This window comes from Pieris brassicae, chromosome 11 (genome assembly GCF_905147105.1).
Source record: "Pieris brassicae chromosome 11, ilPieBrab1.1, whole genome shotgun sequence".
Lineage (NCBI taxonomy): Eukaryota > Metazoa > Arthropoda > Insecta > Lepidoptera > Pieridae > Pieris > Pieris brassicae.
In genome coordinates, this window is record NC_059675.1 from 1,777,896 (window position 1) to 1,803,310 (window position 25,415).

General features: G+C 32.8%; 1 protein-coding gene across 1 annotated transcript in view; it reads right to left on the reverse strand.

Moving 5' to 3' along the window:
* Positions 1 to 25,415, reverse strand: part of LOC123716319 (putative phosphatidate phosphatase) — an 80,105-nt gene that overhangs the window by 7,684 nt on the left and 47,006 nt on the right. The window contains exon 3 of the mRNA XM_045672004.1: positions 23,888 to 24,085. Within this exon, the coding sequence (XP_045527960.1) occupies positions 23,888 to 24,085 (198 nt within the window). The remainder of the gene's footprint in view (positions 1 to 23,887; positions 24,086 to 25,415) is intronic.

The window sequence follows — 25,415 nt, forward strand, 5'->3', positions numbered from 1 at the left end:
TTATCAAAATAAACAGTTTTACGTAAGAAAATAATTTACACATAAAAAATGTCATTTGTCAAATGTCCAAAACGAAGTATCTACACTAAAAATGTAAACTATATACAAAATAAGAACGTTGTAGTAAAAATATAAATTGTATACATGCAAGGACATAAAATATGTTAAGGGACACAGCTCAAATGACTTCCGCATGACTTCAGCCATTTTATGGATTTGTGAGATTGCGGTCCGGTTTTCTATGGACGAAAGACAGGAAGTTTTAGCAATTTTCATTGTTTCCCTTGGCCTTTATTGCACATACCAAAGTCAGAGGCGATTAGTTCATTAGGGTTTTATAATAGTTTTGTATATTGAACGTACAGCGATAACTATTTATGCCATAACTTGTTTAAGTTATCGCGGAATATGCTTGAAAGGAGTATTAATAATATCCAAAGCCATTAATAACCTGCCAACACAACCCACATACACACCTCACGTACATCACTTCAGCACACAACACAGCCGAATTAGGTTTTACTTAGTTAATTGTATTTGATATTTTTTTTCCATGTTTGGCTATTTTTTTATTATAATTGTTTTTATATTTTAATTTTAATAAATAAATTGCTACTGTGAAAAGGCTGCGCTACAATTTAAAACTAAAATAATCTGCCAACTTATCGTAATTTTTATTACGCTCTTAATGAGGTTTACGTTTCTATTTAGTTGTTAATGTTTGCCTGCGGTTTTTTTCTTTGCTAGTATCTAATTTATGTTCTTATATTATTGAAGTGTATGTGTGTCAAATTTGTGACGTCATATTTTCTCTATAAACAAGTTGTTTTAGGACTTATAAATATATTAATTGTATTAAAAACCAGGGTTTTAATAAAAGAACTGAACTTTCAACCGAAGTATAGTGATACAGGACATCTTATACACAATGTAACTAGCTGCCCCCGCGAACTTCGTTTCTCCTTAATCTGGTTTTAGTTAGCCTTAATACCGTGACACGAAAGAATAATTTCACTGTATTATCGTCACTATAATTTGAATTTGATTTACACTTCGGTCTAAGTAACAAGTGGTTGGCTATGCTAACACCAAAAATTAAAAAAGTAGAAATAATTGAATTTCACGGTATTTCGTTTACTACAAAATAAATTAAATTTATACTTTAGCCTCAATAACACGTGGTAATCATGATATTGAATTGTAGCTTATATGACACGTTTGTCGGTTTACCATAGCAGTGCCATTGATTACTTACTCAATCCAGTCGAAAAGTATCGACATCTGTTAGAATCTTTTGGAGTTAACAGATAATTGTGACTGTCAATTAATTATAGACAAATAATTTCCAATAAAATAAAATCGCGACTATAATTAAAGATCTAAGCTATCCTATCTCTTAAGTTGGACCAGGCTGCTCACGGTATGCCAATTTAATTTAAAATCGGTTAAGTAGTTTAGGAGTCCATCGCGGACAAACATCGTGACAGGAGATTTATATATATTTAGATAAGATATTTATGGCTGGTCTGCTTACAAACAATTAGTATGACTCAAAACTTGGCGATTAAAAAGAGTGGCGGAGAATTTCTTGCCAGCTCTTCTTGCCCGCTCTACGCCCTTGACTGTGTAAATGTAAATTTAGAATCAATTTAACATCTTTTCTGTTGACGTTCATAAGTGTACTTGGTCACCTATACCTAGTGTATGAATTTAAAAACAATTGTATATAATCATACGCTCCAAAATACTTTTTATATGGAGATTTTTTATAGAGAAATACTTTTTATATCAATTAATAAGTTACTAAATTTTAATTGATTCAGAGTTCATTTGAGATTGCATTGAATCACACTCATAACATTTATTTACTTATTAACAAGTTAACATACGTAAATTAAGAGGGCAACTGGCGGCCTTATCGCTTTCGAGCGATCTCTTCCAGGCAACCACTGTGAGGAGAGAAAAAATGTATTAAATTATATATAGTAGGTAAGAAGTTATTTACTATAGAATAAACAACATAAGCCTGTCTTCGCATAAGTCCCAGTCCAGTAGAAATTGTTCCCAGCTTCTGAGACGAGTGAGAAACCGGTCGGTCTTTTATTATACTCCATAGTAAATAAAACTTTTCATACATAATTACACTAACATAATTTTATATCAACATTATGAAATGCAAGGAGCGGCACCTTTGGTCCAACTGGTTTTCGCAAGGAATTAAATCTATGATTGCAAAATTTATTCAACGATAATAGCGGAACGGAGAGCAATAAATTTACAGCTCATTTAGATATATGGTTTAATTTGTGAATAATTTATATTTTAATTCGGTTCGATAGAGTTAATTGATTGATAAACTTATCCATCAAAATTTTACCATCATTTTAATTGATACTGTTTACATGGATTATAACCAAACGCTCACACGTTCATAGACCAATAAAAACAAATTCTTTTGCATGAAATCTCGCTGTTGGCCTGAAGGGCCTTGACTCAGCTCGTCCGGAATGGGCTTAAATAGCTTTGGGTTGAAGACTTTCCTATCTAAACCGCGCGGTTTCAAAAATAGTTTTTTTTCGGTTTAGTTATATAATTGTATAAAGAAAACGATTTTGTATCCATTTCAGTAGTTCCATTCTACACTTTTGCATCAGGTGTAATTAAATAGCATAAAATACTTAGCAGAATATCTATCATCTAGAAGTCTTGTCACGATATCCCGGGCGGGCGATGTCGCGAACGCAATAGCTTAATAATAAGAAAGCCTTTGTGATCAAAAACGTATAGACTTGTTAATTTTTAAGCAACTAAAGTTCACAAGTGGATTGGGTGCATTTAAAGTACGCTCGTTGCTTGAAGGGTCCAGAATTACTATACTGTGGGCAGCTGGTTCAAAAACTGCCTTAAGCAACGCTCAGATTACATGTGTCTATAATAGTTGTTAGATTTTGAATATAGAATGATAAAATTATCCTATTTAAAATATCCTCTAGTACTTAGCTTTGATACAATGGCATTACGTATTCAAATCATCAATCAAAGAGTGATATCTCAATGGTTTCAAAGCAGTGATAGACAATGGGCGAATGATTGATCGAATGAATGAACGATAAAACATTATGGCGGATTAGTGGCAATACCTCGTTATATATTACGCATTTGAATGAGCAATGTTGGCACAGTGACTCGAGCAATTCCCGCCTAGGGTCGTTTGTGCTTCGGATGTAACAAGACTACTTTCTGTGTTTAACCCTAGCTCCTAAGGTAAAATTGAGGAAACCGACATGCTTATAATCCACTTGCCTATTAGTACAAGCATCATACGTCGTACTACAAATGTGGCCGTACCAATTCTTGAAAGGCCGGCAACGCACTTGCGAGCCTTCTGGCAATGGGCATGGTCCATGGGCGGCAGTATCACTTAACATCAGGTGAGCCTCCTGCCCGTTTGCCTCCTATTAGATTTAAACGTCCAGTGTTGATCATCAGGATCCAATAGAACAAATGAATTTCAACAGCTGATTCATTGTGTCAACTATAATTATACTTTTAAAAAGATAATTTGAACCCAAATGCTACAAACTACGTAGGCCCACCCTTAGACACTAATATCAGAAATATTTTTTATAATAACTATTAAACTGTCTTTTGAGTTTGTGCTAACATTTTTAAATCAGTCCATATATTTTCTTTAATCGAACAAACGAAAGAGAACTTTAATTAAAAGATAACTAGAATGATGCAGTAATTAAGAATAGAGTTATTTTTACTATACTATATGTATTATACATAGAGAATGTCAATTAATTATTTCAGATATTCCATTTACAAGCGTTATTAAACGTGAACGAATCCAAAACAATGTTTTAATGAAATTGATAGCGATCAGTTTTCAAACGATTGCTTTTTAAACAATTGAAACGTGCCTCAAATCGATTCCATGTGACATTGAATATTAGCAATTTATTAGTGTTATAAGTATATTAATAGAGTATATATATTAGTTTAATTAATTACTTAGTTATAACGACAGAACAGTGCGCGGTATGACAGTTATATGCAATCTATATTGTTCAATCTATATGTGTTTATTCATTTTAAGTACAATTGCGTCACAATGTGTAAGATTTGGGAACCTTTTTTAATAAAATATACATGTGTCAGGGTTTCCAGCTCTTTCATAACAAACTTAATTATAGATTCCTTAAAATATTTAATTTATATATAATTTAGTTACATCTTTTATTTGTTGTAAATAAGTAATTACTAACAGGCACACATATTAAGACACATATATACTGTTAATTAAATTAATTTGTGTTAATTTGTCCTCAATTCGCTGTGTATTGCCCGTATATACACACTTGTGACCACGGCACTGAATTTCAGTGAGACCATTGAGTATATGTATAGGAACGTGACAGTAGTCTCGTTCGTTGAGGTTTGTTTTTGTAGTGAATGTAATAAATAAATATCTTATATAATAACTTATTAAAAAAAACAAAGTGCTCTACAATCTTTTTTAAGTTTGATTTCTGAATCTGTTTCATGATCGTTTGTCAATCACGGATGTGGTTAGCCTCCTGTGTCTGACACACGCCGTCAACTTTTTGAGTCTGATACAAGCCGGTTACCTAACGATTTTTTCCTTCACCATTCGAGTGAATGTTAAAATGCGCAGTTAAAAATCCTTTGGTGCATAGGGGATCGAACCTACAACTTCAGGCATGAGAGTCGCACGCTGATGCCACTGGGCTAACTCTGCTCATATCTTATCATTATATTATTTAAAAAGAAATGATTACATTTTTCAGAATGCGTTTATGTAGATGCGATTATCTAGATGGTTTTTTAAGTTCCCCAGGGAGAGTGCTAGTCTCGGAGCCTCTAACGCAGCCTTGAGACATCTGAGGTGGATTTTGTGGGTATTTCTTACACATTCGTGGACTAGAAGAGATCCAGTCAGTCTGCTGTGGGTCCCACATACCTTAATTACTTTCGAGATGATACGCAAATACATTTCCACCTCGGATATAAAAAAAAGTCATACAGAAGCCTATATAATATGTACTATGGCATCTAACAAATACAAGTGACATATATACACAGTGATAGTAATTTGCGAGACGTATGTATGGACGTCAACATATTTCAATGACTTAAGTCAATATTTATATCGACAAAGACTAGATAACGGTAGAACGTTTCAAGAGATCTAATATTTATTCTATACGTGCTTAGTCATTCAGTAGTAAACATCTAAAACATTTACATTATATATTTTATGCAAAACATAAGAAACATAATAACAATAGTCTATTTTTTAAATTGTCTATAAATGACACTTTATATAGTTATTACAATATTCTTAAATTACATAGTAATAATATTAATAAATATTCAAACAAATTTAAAAAGTTCGGTCTCTGTGGCGGTGTACCTTTAACGCTGGCAGCATTTCCTCGTTGTATATTTGTCACACTATTAAATTATTACATGTGTACAAATTTTGACGTTAAGTAACGAATAACATCACATACGCTATGTGATGTTATTCATAAGTTTATATTATCAGAAGCCGATGCAAGGCGAGAAGGCATTCATATGATTATTGTATAAAGATGTAGTAATGTTTGGAGGAATGCTTGCTAGTACGATGAAGGCAAACATCATACGGAAATCACGTCTTAAACACAAAAACCTACGTCGAACCTATAAACTTACACAGATTGCAATCTAAGACCTAGATCCATTTACGGTTATAGCACAACTGGATTATAAATATTAATTTTTGTATAATTATATAACAAAATGGACACAAAGTACAGTTAGTGTTTCTAGCTTCGTACGAACAATACAGTGCAAAGAAAACGCTGAGATGTTCACTAACTTTATTAAATTTTCAATTAATCAAAACTGTGTGAAAGTAAACGAATTGAAAAAAAAAACAATTTTCTAACCATATTAAAGCTATTTGTATATATATGTATAATTATTTACATCATTTTAAATTGATTTTTTTAATAATATAAATAGCTTTAATCCGGTTTAAAATTTGTTTTCTTTTAATGTGTTAAAGCTATGTTAACCAAAGACAATACTAGTAAACGAATTGTTAAGTCCAGCTCCACAATTTTTTGGTTCTGAATTACAAACGCATGTCATGTAACCCATTTCAAAATGTTTGAACAGCCCCTCATTCCTATCAATTTCTACTCAATAAATATGACAGCTGATCCTACTTAAGCATTTTAATTAAAACCTGTGACGCATACTTCTATTATGACCTCACATTTTAATACGTTGATTTGTTGGTGTTCCCCTACCCTATCACGGCAAATTTATCATGACCTCGCGTTGTTTCATAATACAATTGTGATGTTTACGATTCGGAGGTCTTTAATACTGGACATTTTTAATCCTAACAATATGGTTTATGAATGGAAGCCGACATGTCTTTTTTCTTTAATTCCCTGGTGTCATTGCCTGATAGGGGATTAGTGGTAACGTAGCGTTTAATTTACGCATGACTGGGTAAAAAACTCTCGCCTCATATTGATTTTTTTTGTAAACGAATGCACCTGCAACAATATGTAATTTTTTGTGAATCTCAAATAATTACAAAAATATAAGGGCTACTGCGGGAATTGTTATTAAAAACTTTTTTTTTGACAGAATAAGTGGTACGCGCCTTAGCGTCATGAATAAGAATAAAGATAAATACCAATTGTAATGAAAAGTGCGTAGTGTGATATTATTTACTTCCGCTGTCCGTAACAAATGGTTGGCTCGGTACGCTGATTAATTAAATCGCTGTAAGTCGGTGTTTTAATTTAGAAATAGGAAATGTTAAACCATAAATCATTCATCAATAAAAAACATTTCTACAGCGTCACCTATCGACATACAAACAAAAATGAATTTATCGACTGGACATAACCTGGTATAAGGATTTAAACATAACAAAACCAGTGAGTCTACAACCTTTTTAGGTTCAGACCTCATCGTAATCATGATCATTTTTTTAATAGACAAGCAGGTCGACTTTTGGGTCTAAGGCAAGCCGGTTTCCTCACAATGTTTTCCATCACCGTTCAAGGGAATGTTAAATGCGCACATAGAAGGAAAGTCTATTGGTGTACAGTCGCGAATCAAACGACCTCAGGGATAAGAGGCGAACGCTGAAGCTAGAAGCACTAAGCAACTGATCTTTTGAACATAAACTCCATTAAATCAGCAGTTAAGACACTCGTAGAAAATAGAAGTTAATATATTATCTTCGTCTGATCAAAGGCAGTCTAAAAGAGCACTGATGTGATTAACTTAGTGATAGTGTTAAGTGATTTGTACGTACGAGTGCATCGTTTATTGATAACAATTGCTTTTGATTGTCGACTCGAATGGATTGTGAGTTATTTATTTGTTGTTTAGCCACGAACGTGATGTAATTAATTTTTATTGATATAATTTATCGAACATGTTCTCATAAAATACAAAACTATGTCTCAAAGATACATTTATGATTCTATCAGTGACAGACCACGTGGCTTATACTACTTTCTTGAAAAATCATTTGCAGAGTACTTAAATTTATGTTGAAAAATTGCGGCCGGCCATCGCGATTTCACTCTTCGGTGAAGCCGTAAAGTTACAAAATGTAACGAAAGCTAAATAACTAATACAACAAATTTTAATTCCAAATAAATCTTGATTTAATAATTTACATTAGAATATATACGAGACAATGGCTATTTAAAGCAAGTATGCTTCACCAGTACGGGCTGTGTCTTTCTTAAGCCTCTTGAGATAAGTACTTAAAACGACACATTTTAGACACAACATACGTCGGTGATTCATCAATGGCTTTTCCATCGGTATTCATAATCTAATATGTTTATAACAAACGTTATACATACTAAAACTCCCGGGTACATACAGCATTCACACTAAAAAAATACATAGGTAAACCGAACGGTAACATAAAGTTAGAATTGTCATACAACAACTCGTACGGAAAATACTATACACCGCAACTCAAAGGGGGCAACATTACGTCTATGGTAACATGTACGTCTATACGCTACCACCGACTTAAGTGAAATAAATTATGAAAAGTAATGTAATTCATGCTCACACAGAGAGAATAATTCTAAGAACTGATTGCTAACGTTCCATTTTCAAAATATGCAGAGTTCACAGTAGATTTTCAAAAATAGAATTAATGTATTTGCATTTCTCAATAACTTCCTCTATGTTGCAACGTACTTCACACTCAACAATATTATCTCAGTCAGCCACTTATCGCCGCATACCATCTCAATTGAATTTAAAAGACAATGTCATTATAGATTCATTCAACACTAAGGAACAAACACTACGAGTACACATAAGGAAAATATCAAGTCATGTTTCTATATTAAATGTTAGTACTTATCTTCGTGGGACGTATATAACGATAAATAAAATCGAGAACATCTAAAGAGATATGGGTGGTAGATAATTTAGACGAACCGAACCCAGAGCCTTTGGTTAGGCGATCCTGACATCAGTGTGTGCGGAGCTTCGTGGGATTTGAGCAGTGCAACGCCTTAATACCTTTTTATTATATTGTCATCACTGAAACGCCTGAGAATGAATGTTTTTAAACCGAACGTTTTTATAGTTCATTCTTGATACCGAATAGTCAATATATTATGTGTCGTAATGTAATTCTTATTTGCCTGGCCTTTTAGGTCTTAGGCTGAAATTTCCGTATTGTTTCATGATCATTTGTCAATCTCATAGACATGTAGGTGAACTGCCTTATGTGCGTAACATACGTCAATTTTTTTTGGGGTCTAAGGCAAGCCGGTTTTATTTCAAAGTTCGAGCGAATGTTAAATAACATAGAAGGAAAGTCCATTGGTGCACAGCCGGGGATCGAACCCATGTCCTTAGGGATGAGAGTCCTACGCCGAAGCCATTGTTCCATCGAACCAAACTCAGCTTCTTTCAGGTGTACGAAAATTATATTATAAGTTTTCCTACTACATTTTTATCCGTCGATTTTTGCTTACCAATTTAGTCCTCTAAAGTACCAGGGAACTAACTATTATTCTTGTCGATAACAGGGCTTATTGGGGTGTCAATAATAAAGGGCATGGAGGCGTTATAATAAATATTATCCGTGTAATTGATTCCAGTAAATGGTTATGGTTATAATCATAAATTTCGATAACACGAAGGGCTGGGAATTATTCACACGCGTAAGAATATTATAAATTTAGTACAATATATTTACCAAAATTGTTAAGATATAGAACTTGATTTCAAAGTCGATCGGTTTGTTAATCTTAAGATATATGAACAATATCAAATTAATAATAAAACTAATAATAATGTTGTATGTTGAAATAAATATAAAAATAATTCTAATCACAGGCATAGTTTTCCAACGTAAAAATTATGGTAAAATTAAAATAATTATTTTATATAACGACGGGTAAAGAATTCGGATATGTAAATATATTTGTTTTAGCAATTACTTTAAAATAATACAATAATAACAATTATTATTCTGAGAAATCACCGTAAAACAAGTATGTACGAGCGTACCAATTCTTGAAAGGCCGGTAACGCACTTGCGAGCCTTCTGGAAATGTGAGTGTCCATGGACTGCAGTATCACTTAACATCAAATGACCCTCCTATTACATAAAAAAAGCGATCCAAAATAATAATGTTAACTGTATTTCCCTTTAAATGTATCTTTTCTACGTTTAAATTAAGTAAATTTATGAACGTTTATTCATTTATCACCAATTTAACTTAATACAGATAATAAATAATTTTAATATTACATACAAGAACTTCATACACTAAGTAATCAAATCCACAAAATAAAAATGATCAAAGATACAATTAAATTTAAAACAAACACATTCAATTTAATAGTCATTAAATTAATCGTAAATCTGTGGAAGCGGCATCTTACCCAAGACGTAACTGAAGATAAATGACAGTAAAATGTTTACGACAGAGCCCTCCGTACAAATAAACAAATAATAGGCACATACTTGGTCTGAAAGGCTATTTATAAACAATAAAAAATTGTCAAAAGATATTTTTACCAAATAAAATTGTACATTAATTTTAATAATTCATAGGCTATAAAAAGGAAACTAAAAAACGTGTGTGTACTTAAGCAGTACACGCGTTTATACTTCTTTAGCGTAACAAGACAAAAATGTTTTCAAAATTTTATTCTACGTTTGTAGAAAATCGACACTAACAATAGCAAAAACTAATATGTTGAGTATATTGAAAGAAAATAATTTTTAACCGGATTAAAGCTATTTGTATTATTATAAACTTATAATTATTTTACAAAATTTTAAATTTATTTTTTTCCGACGTTTCGCGTGCTTTACAGCTTGCGTGGTCAATTATTAAAAAATTGTTTTCTTTCAATGTGTAAAAACTATGTTAACCAAAGACAATACTATGTTGACTATAGCTAATTACAAGGTGTCGGTTTTGTTTGTGACGGTGTGCACGCGCATCGTAAGAATTTACTAAATAAATGCATTTAAAAAACGTTTTTGGCCTTTACAACTACTTAGTTTAGAAAAACCTACAAAAGTATTGATATATTTCTGTAAATAACTTATCTAAATATACCTATATAATATAACTCTATATATTTTTTTGATTTAAATACGTAATAATACTAAACTGCCGTGTACCAAATAAATAATGCATCACCAAAATACATATTTTATTTGCGCTTTGTTTACGGTAGCAAGAATATAAAAGATTTGGGAAAACAAAGAAATGATGAATTCTTGACATTATTGTTGACGTGTTGACAGACAATAAATGAAAGCAGATGACAGATGCAAATGTCGTTTGTTTGTTAAGCTTTTGCTAATTAAATCTGTTACAGATGTGACAGTTTTGAATGAGGTACAAAGGAAACGGTATTTTCGATTCTTGCAATTATTATAAAATTGTATTAAGCTTGCCTCGTTAATTTTTATTCACATAAATCTTAATCGTTTTGTAGTTCTATTTTAGTTCAAAAACATTAGGAAGATAGACAAATTTCTTCGTGTTTTCATATTTAAGTATTTTACTGTGAAATTCCTACTGTTCCTGTTCCAGGCGTTCTTTAAACAGAAACAGCAGACAAACGGATTGTAGCCTCTCCTGAGGATGGACACTCTCAATCACAAAGGGCGCCTGGGTGCGTTTAGGAATTGGTACGCTCTTTTCTTGAATGACCCCAAGTCGATTTGGTTCGGAAATACTTCAGTGTGCAGCAGGTTTTATGCATAGCTTGGTTTATGATAAAAAATCTAATGTAACAACAGTGGTATTCTTTATAATTTGAATCAATTACATCAATTCAAATTATAGAATCGCATCGTAAATAAATGTAACTAATGCCTTGGAGAACCAGTTCCTATAAGAGCTCTATCGAGATTAGAAAATGGTCGTTATGTCGACCTAAATGGGCAATTGCACTGAGAAATTAGATTAATCTCGTCCACATCAGTGTGATATATTCGAATATCAGAGAACCGTTCATTATATGCTGTTTCAAGTTCGACAGTATTTATATTCGTATAAGTTCGTGTCTTATGATATGCATGGTCGAAAACCGAAACCCCACAGCATGAAACAGTATAGAACCGACTGGATTCTTGCTCATCATTCATGTAACATAACAGTTTTTAAATCAAAGTAGTAGAACGGACGGAAAGAAACTCCGTGTTTTAATCACTAAGTTTTCAACATCCTGCAGCTTGAAGAACCGTTCAACTTGGCATAGTCACACTTTTTGAATGGTCCAAACGTCAGCCAATTTGATATCACTTGGTTAAGGGTAGCATAACTGGGAAATACATATATAATAAACTTTAAACTTTTTATGCATATAGTATATAATATAGAGAAAATAAAGCACTCTTTACGAAACATCTACGACCACTATTTAGAGTAATAAAAAACAATCTTAATTGGCATGGCGTAGGTTCCGTTTGGTTTTAAATGATAAAGCCTCATTTATATGGTTTAAACTGATAACAATATTATGCCTTTATTTAAATTAAGTTTCTGTTACATTAGCCCTATCAAATTTAATTATACATTACACCATTCACCTATAAATTACAGGCAAAGTAGTCGTTCTAATTTAAAAGCGAATGCGATTTATCCATACAAAACTATTGTTTAAAATAAATAATAAATGTCTAAATTTGATTTATTAAATGCATAGCATGGAAGAATATTTATACTAAAAGTTTGACAAAAAATATAAAAAACTTATTATTATGATTAATGACATTATGTTAATTTTCTTATTAAATGACTTCATGTAAATAAATATGCTGCAGCCATATGGGCTGATTGTGCGGATTTTTAATAATTAATCGATTTATATGTAACACTTTTTTTGCAAATAAACGATGTATCTAGTTATTTATAAAGTCTATATATAATACTACGACTATAAGCAAGTCATAAGTTAGATCCATTATGATTTGCTTATAGTAAGAGGGTGCTAACACATAACTGTAACAGTAAACACAAATTATATTTGATAATTCTAAAACTGCTTCTTATATCGATTTCAATGTAGAGTTGAATATTGTTTCCATGTTTGCGACCACATAAAAAATTTAAATACATCGATATTGGTCACTATTAGGTAGTAGGAACTCTAGCCGACTAATGAATTGATTCTATGTTTAACAGTGTAGCCCTGCATTCAAATAAAAAAATAAAATCTCAATCCCTAAGCCTCAAACAGATGGGATTTCAATCGTCACCAAACAGATCGTTCTAATTGGCTGTTTGAAGCACCGCTGATGCGCGGGCGCAATAAATATATAGTTCAATAACCCATGATCTCGGTGGCTATGTATTCAAAATGCTATCTTTGATCTCACAAGAGTATTAAGTGACAAGTGATTTATGGCTTGTCATGTAACTTATTAAATGAACATATATTGACTGCTTTTGGTTATAAATCTGTCAGTATGACATACTTCATATTGTATTATGTTTAAATTATAAGCGATATGGTGTCTTGTTGTATTAGGATAATTTTATTTATACTTTAAGATAGGTCAGTAGGCCGGCCCAGGTACCTAGACAGAAAGAAGAGGACCTGCTGAAAGCCAGCAATTGGCGACGAACAGGACATGAATGGCTGGAAGTTTCTCGTTTTGAAGAGCAAGACACATTTTGGCTCGAAGGACCCTGCCCTTTGGTAGTCGCAGGGATACCGACCCACACTCTAAAAACATCTCAGCCCGAACACGCCCCTAAAAAGCGATTTTAATGAAGAAACCAATAATATATTGAAATATTATTTTTTGTGCATTATCGAGGCTGGCTTGACCAACACTTACTGATTCCCAATAACGCTGGATCAGGTATACATAGTTTTAAATTGCATCCTAAAATTTAAAAATCTTTACAACCAATAAATTATTATTAATCTCACGTTCGCAATACAAAATATCCACATCGTAAATAACTTGAGAACTTAATCAACCACTTAATATTTTATACGAAGTGGTTTGAATACTTATCAGATCGTTAATCAAAACTAAAAGAATGCTTGAGTTTGTTCATATATTTGGTTATGGGTGCGAACCAACTATAACCTGACGAATACCATAGGCTATGTTGGTAAGTTTGGAAGATTTTGATGGTACGTTGGATACACGTACAAATATATCCTGTTACAAATATCACTGCCGCATTTTACTCTTGCAGCATTCTATATAACCACTAAAACGAATTTTAAAACCAGTGAAGGACCTTAGCACGTAATAAGTCATTGTTATTGTAATAGTAAGATTGGCTACTTGTTGACATTAATCAATTTCAATAAATTATTCTTATTCTTATCATACCATCTCCGGTGTCTGTTAAGAGGATTTAACGGTTTTTTTTATAGAATATATGTAGCCCACAAGGAGGCCCTTGTGATGTTGAGTGATATCGCCGCCCATGGACACTTCCAATGCCAGAAGGCGAGTGAGTTTTCTTATCGTTAAAAAGGTATTCACGCTTAAATAATTTGGATTTCAAATTTAAATAATATTATTAAAATCTCTTTTTGTCGTAATAATCAAAAGGACCATTCTCTGGCAGATAATTTACTTAGATGACGACACACCCAAAGAAACCTACCAATATTTCACTGCAAAATGTTTAAAATATAGTGAGCGATTCACTTGCTCTACATCTGAATGTAACGGGCCATACATAATCTCGTTACCAAGTGGGACTTCCGGCATAAAAACGTATTAAAACATTACTCCATTAAGCTTGTTAACATAACAATGTTCAGATCAAAAAGAATTCGATATACGTCTCCATTTCACTGCAATAAACACAAAACTGGGACACAAGGCTTGGTGGATAAGGTTCTCAGTGTTTTATCAGACATTATCGAAAAAGTGCCTGGAAGTGCGAGCACGCATATACAATATGGTAGCAAACATACTATGGTATTTGAAATATGTCCAACTATGGTTGGATTTTGTAGTCTTTTGTTTATAGAAAATTATGTCGTAAAGATATTTCGGGTATTTTAGACGTCGGTTGAAGACAGTGGAAATAGAAAAAAAAGCATAGCTCGGAGATTATATCCAAAAAGTAGAAAACAAGCTATGAAAACAAAAGACTGCATTAATATCTAATAATAATAATAACAAATGTCTGCGTCAAATAAAAATTTCGAGAATTTTGGCTTGTTATGGTGGCAACATTGAAATGATTATTCATTTGTTAAATCTTCGTTGACTCTAAGCGACTTCCTTATTATAGGCGAGTATTAATAAGCGTATATCAATATATCGTAACTCAAGTCTTAAAATAGGTTCGTTCTATTTTAAGCTCGCGAAAGCACACAAATGAGACTTGTCATGTGTTCAATAAACGATTCGAAGAAGCAAGCTTTTTGCTCGCATCCGGTATCTGCTGAGCGTTTAGATTTTTATTGCATCTCTTTATAAATATTTACGCTTATTAACTTTTATACAGTAGTTAAAGATAAAATGTTAATTTTTAATAAGCAACGATTATTCAACGTTGTTAATCAAATAATTCTATCTTAGATTTTATTAAATTAAAAATAGCTTCGATTGCAACTTGTAGACAGTACAAGTAAGCCTTCGTAAAACAATTTTAAAACGTACCAATAAACATTTTATCTAGGTCTAATGAAGACGATATAACGAAATTTCCAGAACGAAAACGTTGGAACCAAAAACGAACTGTGTTTTCTTTTGCAACATGACCGCCATACACATCATTCACCCTTCGAGTCGTTTCCGCAGCACTAGAGCCACGGCGGAACTCGTACTAGTAAATAATGCGATACTTTAAGTTTTCCATTTTGTAAAATGAGTGATGCAAAGAGAAAAAAACAAATGAATGACGGTCATCGAAGCACAAATACATGAGTAAATTGCTGTACAAATTTGAATTTGGAATTCCTAACCAAAGAGGAGAACATCGTGATTAAAGTGGCCAGTACGAAATACGCCAATTTCATATGTAAGGACATAATAATAAAAGTGCAATAATATGTTTTATACATAATAATAGAATTGCAAAATTACATATGTAATCCATTATGTGACAAGTTTTGTATTATTATATTACCATTGCTGTTTGTCCACATTACCTTTTGTAAACAGCTATTTATTGCATATTTTTGTTTTACGTAGAAAATCTTTCTCTTTCTGGTAGTAACGCTATTACGCACACATGCATGAGTTAATGTGTGCGAATGGTGATAGCGCATATTATTAGAGACTTTGAATGACTTACTAATTACTAATAATAATCAATTTCCCATCTATAAATGGCGGTACAGGTGTACAAAAGAAATAAAACTAAACTATAAATCGCAAGTGCCAAGTTTGTTTTTTTTGCGTCGGCGCATCTCATCCCATCAGTCACGCAATATTTTTTTTATCCGTTTGTCCTTAGATGTTTGTCTTGTCACGCAATTTTTAAATGTTATTTTTGTAAAAATTGCATCGAGTTAAAACGATTCTTCCGAATCTGTCTTATTTAAAGAAATATTTATTTTTCTATAAAATATTTACGCGAGCACCAAAAGCGTGTAGAAATCTAGTTTTGGCGTAAAAATGATAATTTAATTATTAATAATTAGCAATCATTTTTTTTTAAATTTATTATTATTATTTTGTTTAATATTTATATAGGTTAAGAATTGTAAATACTGTACATTGGAAATAAAATCATTATTCTATTGTATTTCTTATTTATTATCTTTTGTAATCACTCAACCTTCATACATCTATATAAATTACTTTTGAACAAAACAAATTTTACTCAATTATACATAACCCATGAAGTCCCATACATAACATGTGATTACCTTTATTACCATATAAGTCATTGACCACGTACACTTGGAGATACGCCAGTTTTCCGTCGTAAAATGGAAATCGATGTACGCTTATCACACTAAGTAGATCATTAATAAGGCTAATGCATAGTGATAAGGTTGCTTTGATGATCAATCAATGAGTTAAGATTAATGAAGCACGTCGTATTTGGTCCATGACATCGGTTTCGCCTACGATGTTATTATTATGTTTGTCTTACTGTTTTTATTTCTATAGATTACTATACAATATTTCATAATCTATCAAAACACTGAACAGTGTTGGTTTTTTGACCCTCTTTCTTGTATATGGACATTAATAGTCACTTAACTTAATTAATAGTATCAAGAATAACATGGTGAGGAACTCGACATGCCTTGCCCGATAAAAATGTTCAAGAAAGATACACAGCTGAAGCCAAGAAGCTGTAGCGCTATCTAGCTATCTAGTCCAATCACAGACAAGCGACGATCCGTCTTTCCGAACGACCAATCATAATAAAACGAATCGAAATCATAACAAGTACAATGCCACATTTTCTTGGCCGGTAAGAGCATCGCTGTAATGGATATTTGTATTGTCAGTAAAGAAAAAATAACAATTTATAAGGGCAATAATTTAAAGTCGTCCTGACTAACCTAATAATTTATTGAAATGTCTTAACAAAACAATGTATATAGAATTGTTTTGTGTATCTAGAACATACAGTTCTAGGCTTAAATAAATGTGACACAACCTTAGGAACAACTGATATGATAGGTTTTGTTACCTGGACTATAAATATAATATATTTTAAGATACCTAGCAATCAGAAACGTAAAACGTTAAAACTTTGTCATTGTAATTAATAATAAATATAAATACATTTCAGTAGGATTTTTATTAGATTTTAGCAGATAGTAAAATTATTGTAGCCACCAAGAAATTGACAATGTCAGTCTGACATTTCAAAATGGCGACGGTAGTACCAATTTCAGCGGCCGGCCAAGCAAAGTATTTGACACTTTAGTTACGTCTTATGTTTTAAATGATCGATTCTTGGTTGTACTTTTATATATAAAAATGGCTATATACAGCAAACAATATCACAAAGTTAGATTGCAACAATTTCTCTAAATGGATCTGTCAAAGGCTTTCTATGAACAATAATTCATCGTGTACAATTGCAACGTATTGCAGAAATTATAGGACAAGACCCAGTTCTTCAATTAGAGTGGGTTGTATAATAGTGTGCGATTTTCAATTGTGAATTAGTGCCGCCCACCCACCAACTGAATGAAAACAATTTGATAGCATTTTTTAATAAATAATAAATATGTTTTATTCACGGAAGAACAATAACTCGGATTGATTTTCCTCCAGCAAAAAGAAATAGGGGAACATCACAAAATTGATAGGCTGATGATGTAGGGTAGGGTTTGGATTGAGGATGCGAACAACATATCCAACTGGAAAGTTCACGTAGACCCGAAAGAAGTCGATACTGCAGAAGCTAAAGGAACAGAAATGACAATAACTAACGTAGACTATAAATTTTAAAATGGCTATGTGTATTTTGGCAAGATCTTTACGACCTATTCAAATAAAACCATAGTAAATTATACACGGTCTAAAGCTTCTTCAATAACCACATTGTGTTATATTGGTGACATATCGCGTTTGAGAGTTCGTTTTATGGTAACTAAGGTAGACTGAAATTGATTTTAAGGACTTCGGTCCTTCACATTCAATGTATATTTTATTAATATTTCTCTTAATACCTGAAACCGGCACGACCATTATGGCTAGAAATAATCCCTATTTATCAAACATAAGTGACGCGGCCGTGCAATTAAGTGTACCGTTAATAATGACCGTGGATTTGCAATTTAAACTTAAGACAAACACGTCAAAATTACATTGCGTCGGAGCGTGGCTTAACTGATGATACGAAGTGTATTATACGGCGTCTATTCCGGGATATAGACGCTTGCAAACACATTTATGACCTGGTAAACTACGTACAAATAATAATTTGTCCAAATTCAGCGAAGTTGTCGAATTGTCAATATCCAACGATCGGCTTGATTCTCTCTCTTTACGCAGACATTGCATCTCTATGCGTTTTTCTACAAGTGTATCGTGGTGTTCTGGAGAATTGTTTGGGTTGATCCCTCCTGCCTCGTTTCAACACCGTACGAGCCGTATCAATTCAAAATTTCATCAACATCATCATGATGGCTGGGAGTGTTTCACAGTCAGTTTCTTTTGCGATTTAGCGAACTCCGAGCGAGAGATACGATCACCAACTGTTCAAAGTTAGAGAGTATAAATTCAAAATCATTTATTCATAAAGGTAACACTATGTACACTGTACATTGTAAAAAAGAAATATATATTAAATGGTTCTAATTTTACATTTAGTGCCAGTGCTCAAATCAAGGCAGTAGAACGGAAGAGAAGAACTGGTAATAAACTCTCCGCCACTCTTTTTAAGCGCCAAGTTTTTACACAATGTTTGTATCGCTGCAACCATTACACCAAATTCCAATTGACATCTTTTAAAAATCTCCTTAGTTTTTGACATAAAGGAGTCGACCTACCGCTAGGTCTCGATTAGTTTCACACTGAAATATTTTTCATACATATTCACTCAAGTGCGTTTACTTCGACGAACTTATAGTAAGGTGTTTAATCATGAAAACTAACATTACACAACGAAATCTTTGAAACCTACACGCGATACTTAGATTAATTGGACGGTATAAAACCCGTTATGCGATTTAGCAGTTAAATTTAATAGCTATAAATTATCGTCACTAACACATAATTAAACGATAACGTATGGAAAGTAGGTAATGATTTTAACATGGCTGTTAATTTAATCAACAGTAATAAATTCCTCTTTAATTTAACTTCAAACAGCACTAACGGTCTTGCGAAATAGGTTGGTTTGATGAGCTCAATACACTTATAATAAGACCGCGAGCAAGGGGCGGCGATGTAAGTAAGTGTAAAGGCTGCCAGACAACCCCAATAATATAAAAGCATTGTAAAGTGCAAAAGAAAGATAATAATAATCATTAATCAATACTAACAAGTTCATAGCGAAGTTAATGTAGAAACGTGAAACTCTTACGCTGTAACCGTGCGTTCCATCATCGACTATGAATGAATGGATTGTCTCTCTACGTGCGCACTGTTTAGAAAGAGACAGAGAACAAGAAGAGATAAAAAATCATACACAAAAGACTGATCCTACATATAAAAAAAATATCACAGATGTTATTGAATTAATAAGTTTAATCAATGTCTTCTAATATTAAACACAAATGCCGCCCTTTAGATAGTAAACAAAATTATCATATGTAATATTCGTTTTCGTACAAAATCGCATCCCGTATGTTTATGTGAGGGTGTGACGAACCACCCAGACTATAAAACGTTTAATAAAACCATGCACGTGTAAATATAGAGTGAGATTAAAATAAATGGGTTCCACTTCAGTGGATTTGTTGGTTTAAACTGTTGATTTGAGTTACAAACATGTATACATATTTGTTTAAGTTAACAGTTTAGCTTAACATCACAATCGAAAATAATTTGCTTATACACACAAGCATCTTAATGTGGATTTACATTTACACATAATCCTAAATACGGCTTAACGGATTGCCTTAGCTCACTTCAACAGGCTACATAGCCATGTGAATGATGAGACAATCAAACTTCTTGACACAACAGTAAGACGCCTAAAGAGAACGAAACCTTTTGAGTTACTAAACCTAGTGTAAGACTCAAATAGAAGACGAGCTCCGTGTGTGACTGTGACGGCAGAACCGACCAAACGGTCGTTCATTTACTTGTTGACTGTGCAACATTTGAAAGGGCCAAGTGCGATCTGGAGCTTCAGGGTATCCGACATGTTGCTTAAGCACAGATCGCAGTTGGAATAATTCTGCAGCAAGATTGTCAAACATGTCGCTGACATTAATAGCACGAGAGGTAACGCGGGTGGCGCCGGTCAGCGGGCTCCAACTCGCCCATAAATATCATGACGATATTTCTCATGATGGAGACGCCAGTGCTTTAAGTTAATAATGTCCCTTTTTAAGGGGAGACTTCGACACTCCCCCGCTACCTAGCAACTCGGTCACATATGCCTGACTGACTGCGTGCCCGATAGGCTAGTATCTAGGGGTTCTTTGTTTTTGAAAAAACCTAGTGTAGTGAATATAAGTGCAAGTGCAGGATCACGAACATAGTGTGAAAACATTATAGAACAACTAAGACTGTTAATGAACATTACCTTAAACCGTATTGTTGAAAATGTTTTTTTTTAAATTAATTTATAACCCTGCCATATTGTCCAGGGACGTTTTATACCACATTTTTTTCCAAAAATATAAACAATATACATTTAATTAATTCAACTAGTTCGCGAATGGCAGGCTACGCGTCGCGAAATACGCCCCGGCTGTATCGGTAAATTTTTATTTACAATATTAATGGGCGAGCCGGGGCGCATTTCCTCGCGAGACCCGCTCATTCGGTTTTGCTTGCCTCCTTTAAATATTTAAAAAAAAAATCCGCAGAACCGTTCAAGGCACGGTCTGTGCTTTATTAACATGTCCTGTAGGCCGTCACGGTCTGCAGTCATCTGCATTTGTTGCTCCAGGTCGTGCCTGGACGATGCGAATATAGGGCAGTGTAGAAGCACATGTTCCACTATTTGTTCTTCATTACTGCAGGCACATGTTGGGCTTGTCCTAATTTTAAACCTATGCAGGTAATGTGCAAAGAAGAAAATGAAGTTAACATATTATTACTTATTAGCCATAATTATTGTATAGGTAAGATTGTAATTCATGTAAATTAGCACTCTTTTGTGAATTTTACTATAGTAAAAAAAATACGACACTCAAATAACATGTTTTTAAACTATTGTGCATAAAGATTTCTTAACCATATCCTATCCTGCTCAATTGTGACTTTTGTAATCTTGTAACGACCATGCAAACTGGATGAGAGGTGTGTGATAGTTTAGTTTTTAGATTGTTTTGTTTTTAATTTGTTTTGTATTATGTTAGATTAAGGTTCTATAGTTTTTTTATTATAACTGGTTACGCAGTTTAACATCATATTTAATTTTTATTTTTTTCTCTTACTAGGGTTGCCTGGGAGAGATCGCTTATTAGCGATAAGGCTGCCCGTTGCATGCCTTATAATTTTCATATATGTTTTTTGTATTTGTATAAATTTAACGATGTGTGAATAAATAGATAAACGAATACGTCAAAACGAATTGCTATCGTTGTGACGTTTCGAATGGAAACTTTAAACGATATAAGGACTTCAAGGACACAATATCCTATGCATAGTAAACTTACAAATAATTTAAATGAAACTATCGTAAAGTTGGTGCTAAGTCTTGTATAAAATTATCTTCAATGTATCTTGGGTTAATAATTTCCGTAATGTATTTAAGATAAAAGTGTAAATTAGTGTATGTAGGAAGCCGTAAATTGGTTATTAATATTCAAAGGACCCGTCAGCAAGCGATAACCCACAGGTTTATTGGAAATTGTTGGGAAATTATAGGATGTACAGAATAACGACGCTTATCTTATAAATTGCCTTCGGGTTGTTTACTTTAAACACAGACTTTAAATCAATATTGAACCGCTAACATAGCATATAGTATAACGTGGCCCCACAGGCCTCGGGGCAGATATAATTCTGCATTCGTTTAATAGATTTTAAGAGAAAAATATTTTAATGTTTTAAATTAAAGTAATAACTGTAAACAATATAAAATTCTTAAGTGGAAACTTTTTATAATCATTCTTTAATAGATAATAAGTAATATAAGGAAATTATAAAGAAAATGGCCCTGTCTATAATTAGTACATTTAATGTACTTACAAATAATAAGGTAAACCGGCTGAAAACCAGCCTTGATTGTACCTCATGTAACACTTGGTAATTTTTTATCAACTCTAGACCATTCGAATCTAGATTTATTTTTTGAGCAGTGGTTTGGGTCTTTCCACACTGGGGAAGGTTATAGCAGGACTCGTCATTTAGTCGCTTTTAAAGTTACATTTATATAATCTTAAGAGCAATACCTATCATTTGCATAGTAATCCACCTGGTTCTGATACATACGTATACAGCTACTACAATTCCACATCTAGTTCACAATAAGTGACACCAATTAGATAATTGCTTTGCTCAATAGAATTATGCAGCGCAATGCCAAGATGGATATTATCATGGCACGCAAACTGGAAGGCCTTTCGCAATAGTTTGAATAAATTTTGTTTCATTATAATTTTAGATTTCTATTAAAGTTGTATTTTTATTGTCTTGTATTTGCGATGTACTTCTTTTTCTTAATACATAAAAACACGAAATTCTAATTACTGCTTCGAAATATAACCTTTTTCAAAGATATTACTCGTTGGTTTTTAACCTTTAAACAAAGTCAGTTTGACCAGTATTGTTGGAGTTAGATAATAAAATTAAAGTTCGTGTATATGACCCGATAGTAGGAATCGAATGGAGATATATGGAAATAGCTGGAGTAAGCCTTTACCCGTGAATATTTTCCGATCAATGGTACTAAAGAAAGTTAGAATAAGAACAAAAAAAAGATCGAAAGACAATTATAAATATTGGAAATAAACGGGATTTATAACGGGAGAAGAACAAAAGTAATTGATTTTATTAAAATCATATCCCAAAAACCGTCCAAATTTCATAATGAATCATTTGTTTTTGAGGTATGCCTACCCACGCAGACATGTTTTAATAGGTACCATAAATAATGTTAGTTATTTTAATTATATTATTATTTAACTAGATATTTTTGCTCTTAATAATTGCATCTGTCGTCGGCTTTTATTAAGAAAATTAATCACCAAGTCTACTACAAATGAAATAAGATTTTCTATTTCCATCCATACAAAAGCAGGTGAACAATTTCGTAACTCGGTCTATGCAGTAATGTGCACTTTGCACAAATTATGAATGTAAACATTTGAACAATTGTCAACTAGAATACTTAAAGTAGGTTACGTATGATGCAATGTCTACTGTGATAATATGTTCTTGTACATATAATATTAAGGTTATATTTTTTAATACGGAAACACAATATTAGATGTGGTGGATTGCATTGTTTTGATAATATTTAATAAACAAGTAGACAAGGTGATCAGCATGTCGTTCATGTTAAAGCTTTTACTTAGAAAGAATCTAACGACTGGTGAGAAGCCTTAATTCGAAGGAGAGTGATAATATTAAGCCAGGCCATCACTGCTTTTTTCTTTACCAAGATTATGTCATTTTAATAATGCCTATTTAAAACAAAAGCTTACATACAGGCTAAGAAGAAATTGTTTAAAACAAAACATACCAAATAGATCTCTATTGCTTCCTTAGAGAAACGGTATACATAATTCTAATTGGGACATAAGCACTTACCTCAAAGAAGTGCGGTCGTAGCCTGCCTATAGTGTACTTGGCGACGTCTGTGGTGAGCTGCTGACAGGCGCAGCCGAAGAGGAACACGCCGATCACGCGGTAAGCTTCCCAGACCCACGCCGGGATTTCCGTGCCCAGGATTACGCGAGACCGGCCGCCCTTGTAGTCACGTAGGCGGATCCACTCCGCCAGACACATCTGTTGATAATTTAAATTTTTGAATATAGAACAGGTTGAAACGAAGAGGCAGCTTCTTTTGAAGTGTTGACACCTGCAACGCCAATAGATATATTTAATATATATAAGCCTTTAATATTATTTTTACTCCAAAGGAAACAATTTTGTAATGAAATTAGTATTAGGTACATAAATTTTTCATACAAAAGAACGTCTACAAGATGTGCTTTGTATAAAACTATTCCGAAAATCTAAATTGAAAACTGGTCCGTAATTAGAAGCGTTAACTAATGTAGGTACAATACTATAGGTATATAATGTTATATATTCGCAGTTATATTGCATAAGTTATTAAAATGTCTAGTACTAAAAAAATATAAATTAAAAACTACTTATTTACCTTTTTTAGAAAGCAATAAAAAACATAATATTGCAGGAAATTATACACATAAAAGGTCTCAGCCTCGACATTGAACATTTTAAATCGAGGCTTGTGAGAGTGGGTATTGAAATGTCAATGTCTTAAAACATTGACCATGTCAAAAGAATGAGTCATTGCAGAAGCCGTGTAAACTTTACGGCTGGAATAAATAAATTATTAAAGATGTTATTGTCATTATCTATATATATATATAATTGAATCCCAATTTCCCTTGGTCACGGCTTCACGCGTGAACGGCTGGACCGATTTCGCTAATTCTTTTTTTGTTGGGGTTTTATAGTCAGGAGAAGGTCTTCTTCTTATGGAAGAAAAAAATCAGAAAATTGCAAATTTAAGAATACTTCTGTTACGATAGCAGCTTTTCAATTCAAACTTTTTACTTGTAACCTTATGACCTTTGACATAACATTGACATGTCAAAATGAATATCGTTTAAAACAAATGCTTCGATACAATACATATGAAATGATTAGAGTCGCTTATTATTTGTTGCATTTATCTTGAAAATGCATGTTTTACATATGTCGCTTGATCCCATGTCGGTATACAAACAAAACTATTTATATACGCGCCAGAATAACAAACAAAGAATGTTGTATATCATAAAGCATTTTTAGTTAATTATACCAATTCGAAATCAATACTCATAGTTAAGACAGGACAACGTCTGTCGGCTAGTATAATAATAAAACAGAAATAAATAAATTTCCAATTCATTGCATAAATTTGGTATATTATGGAAACTTTTCCGTCTCATGGGAAATTAAAACTAAAGACCATCTTTATTGAGACAATAAAACATTCTACACTCTAGGATATTCTGCGGTTATGCAAGTGTGAGAATTATTGTTATAGTTATATTCTTCTCACTTTTCTAAAGTCCTATTACTTGTACTGTCGTCACGTTGA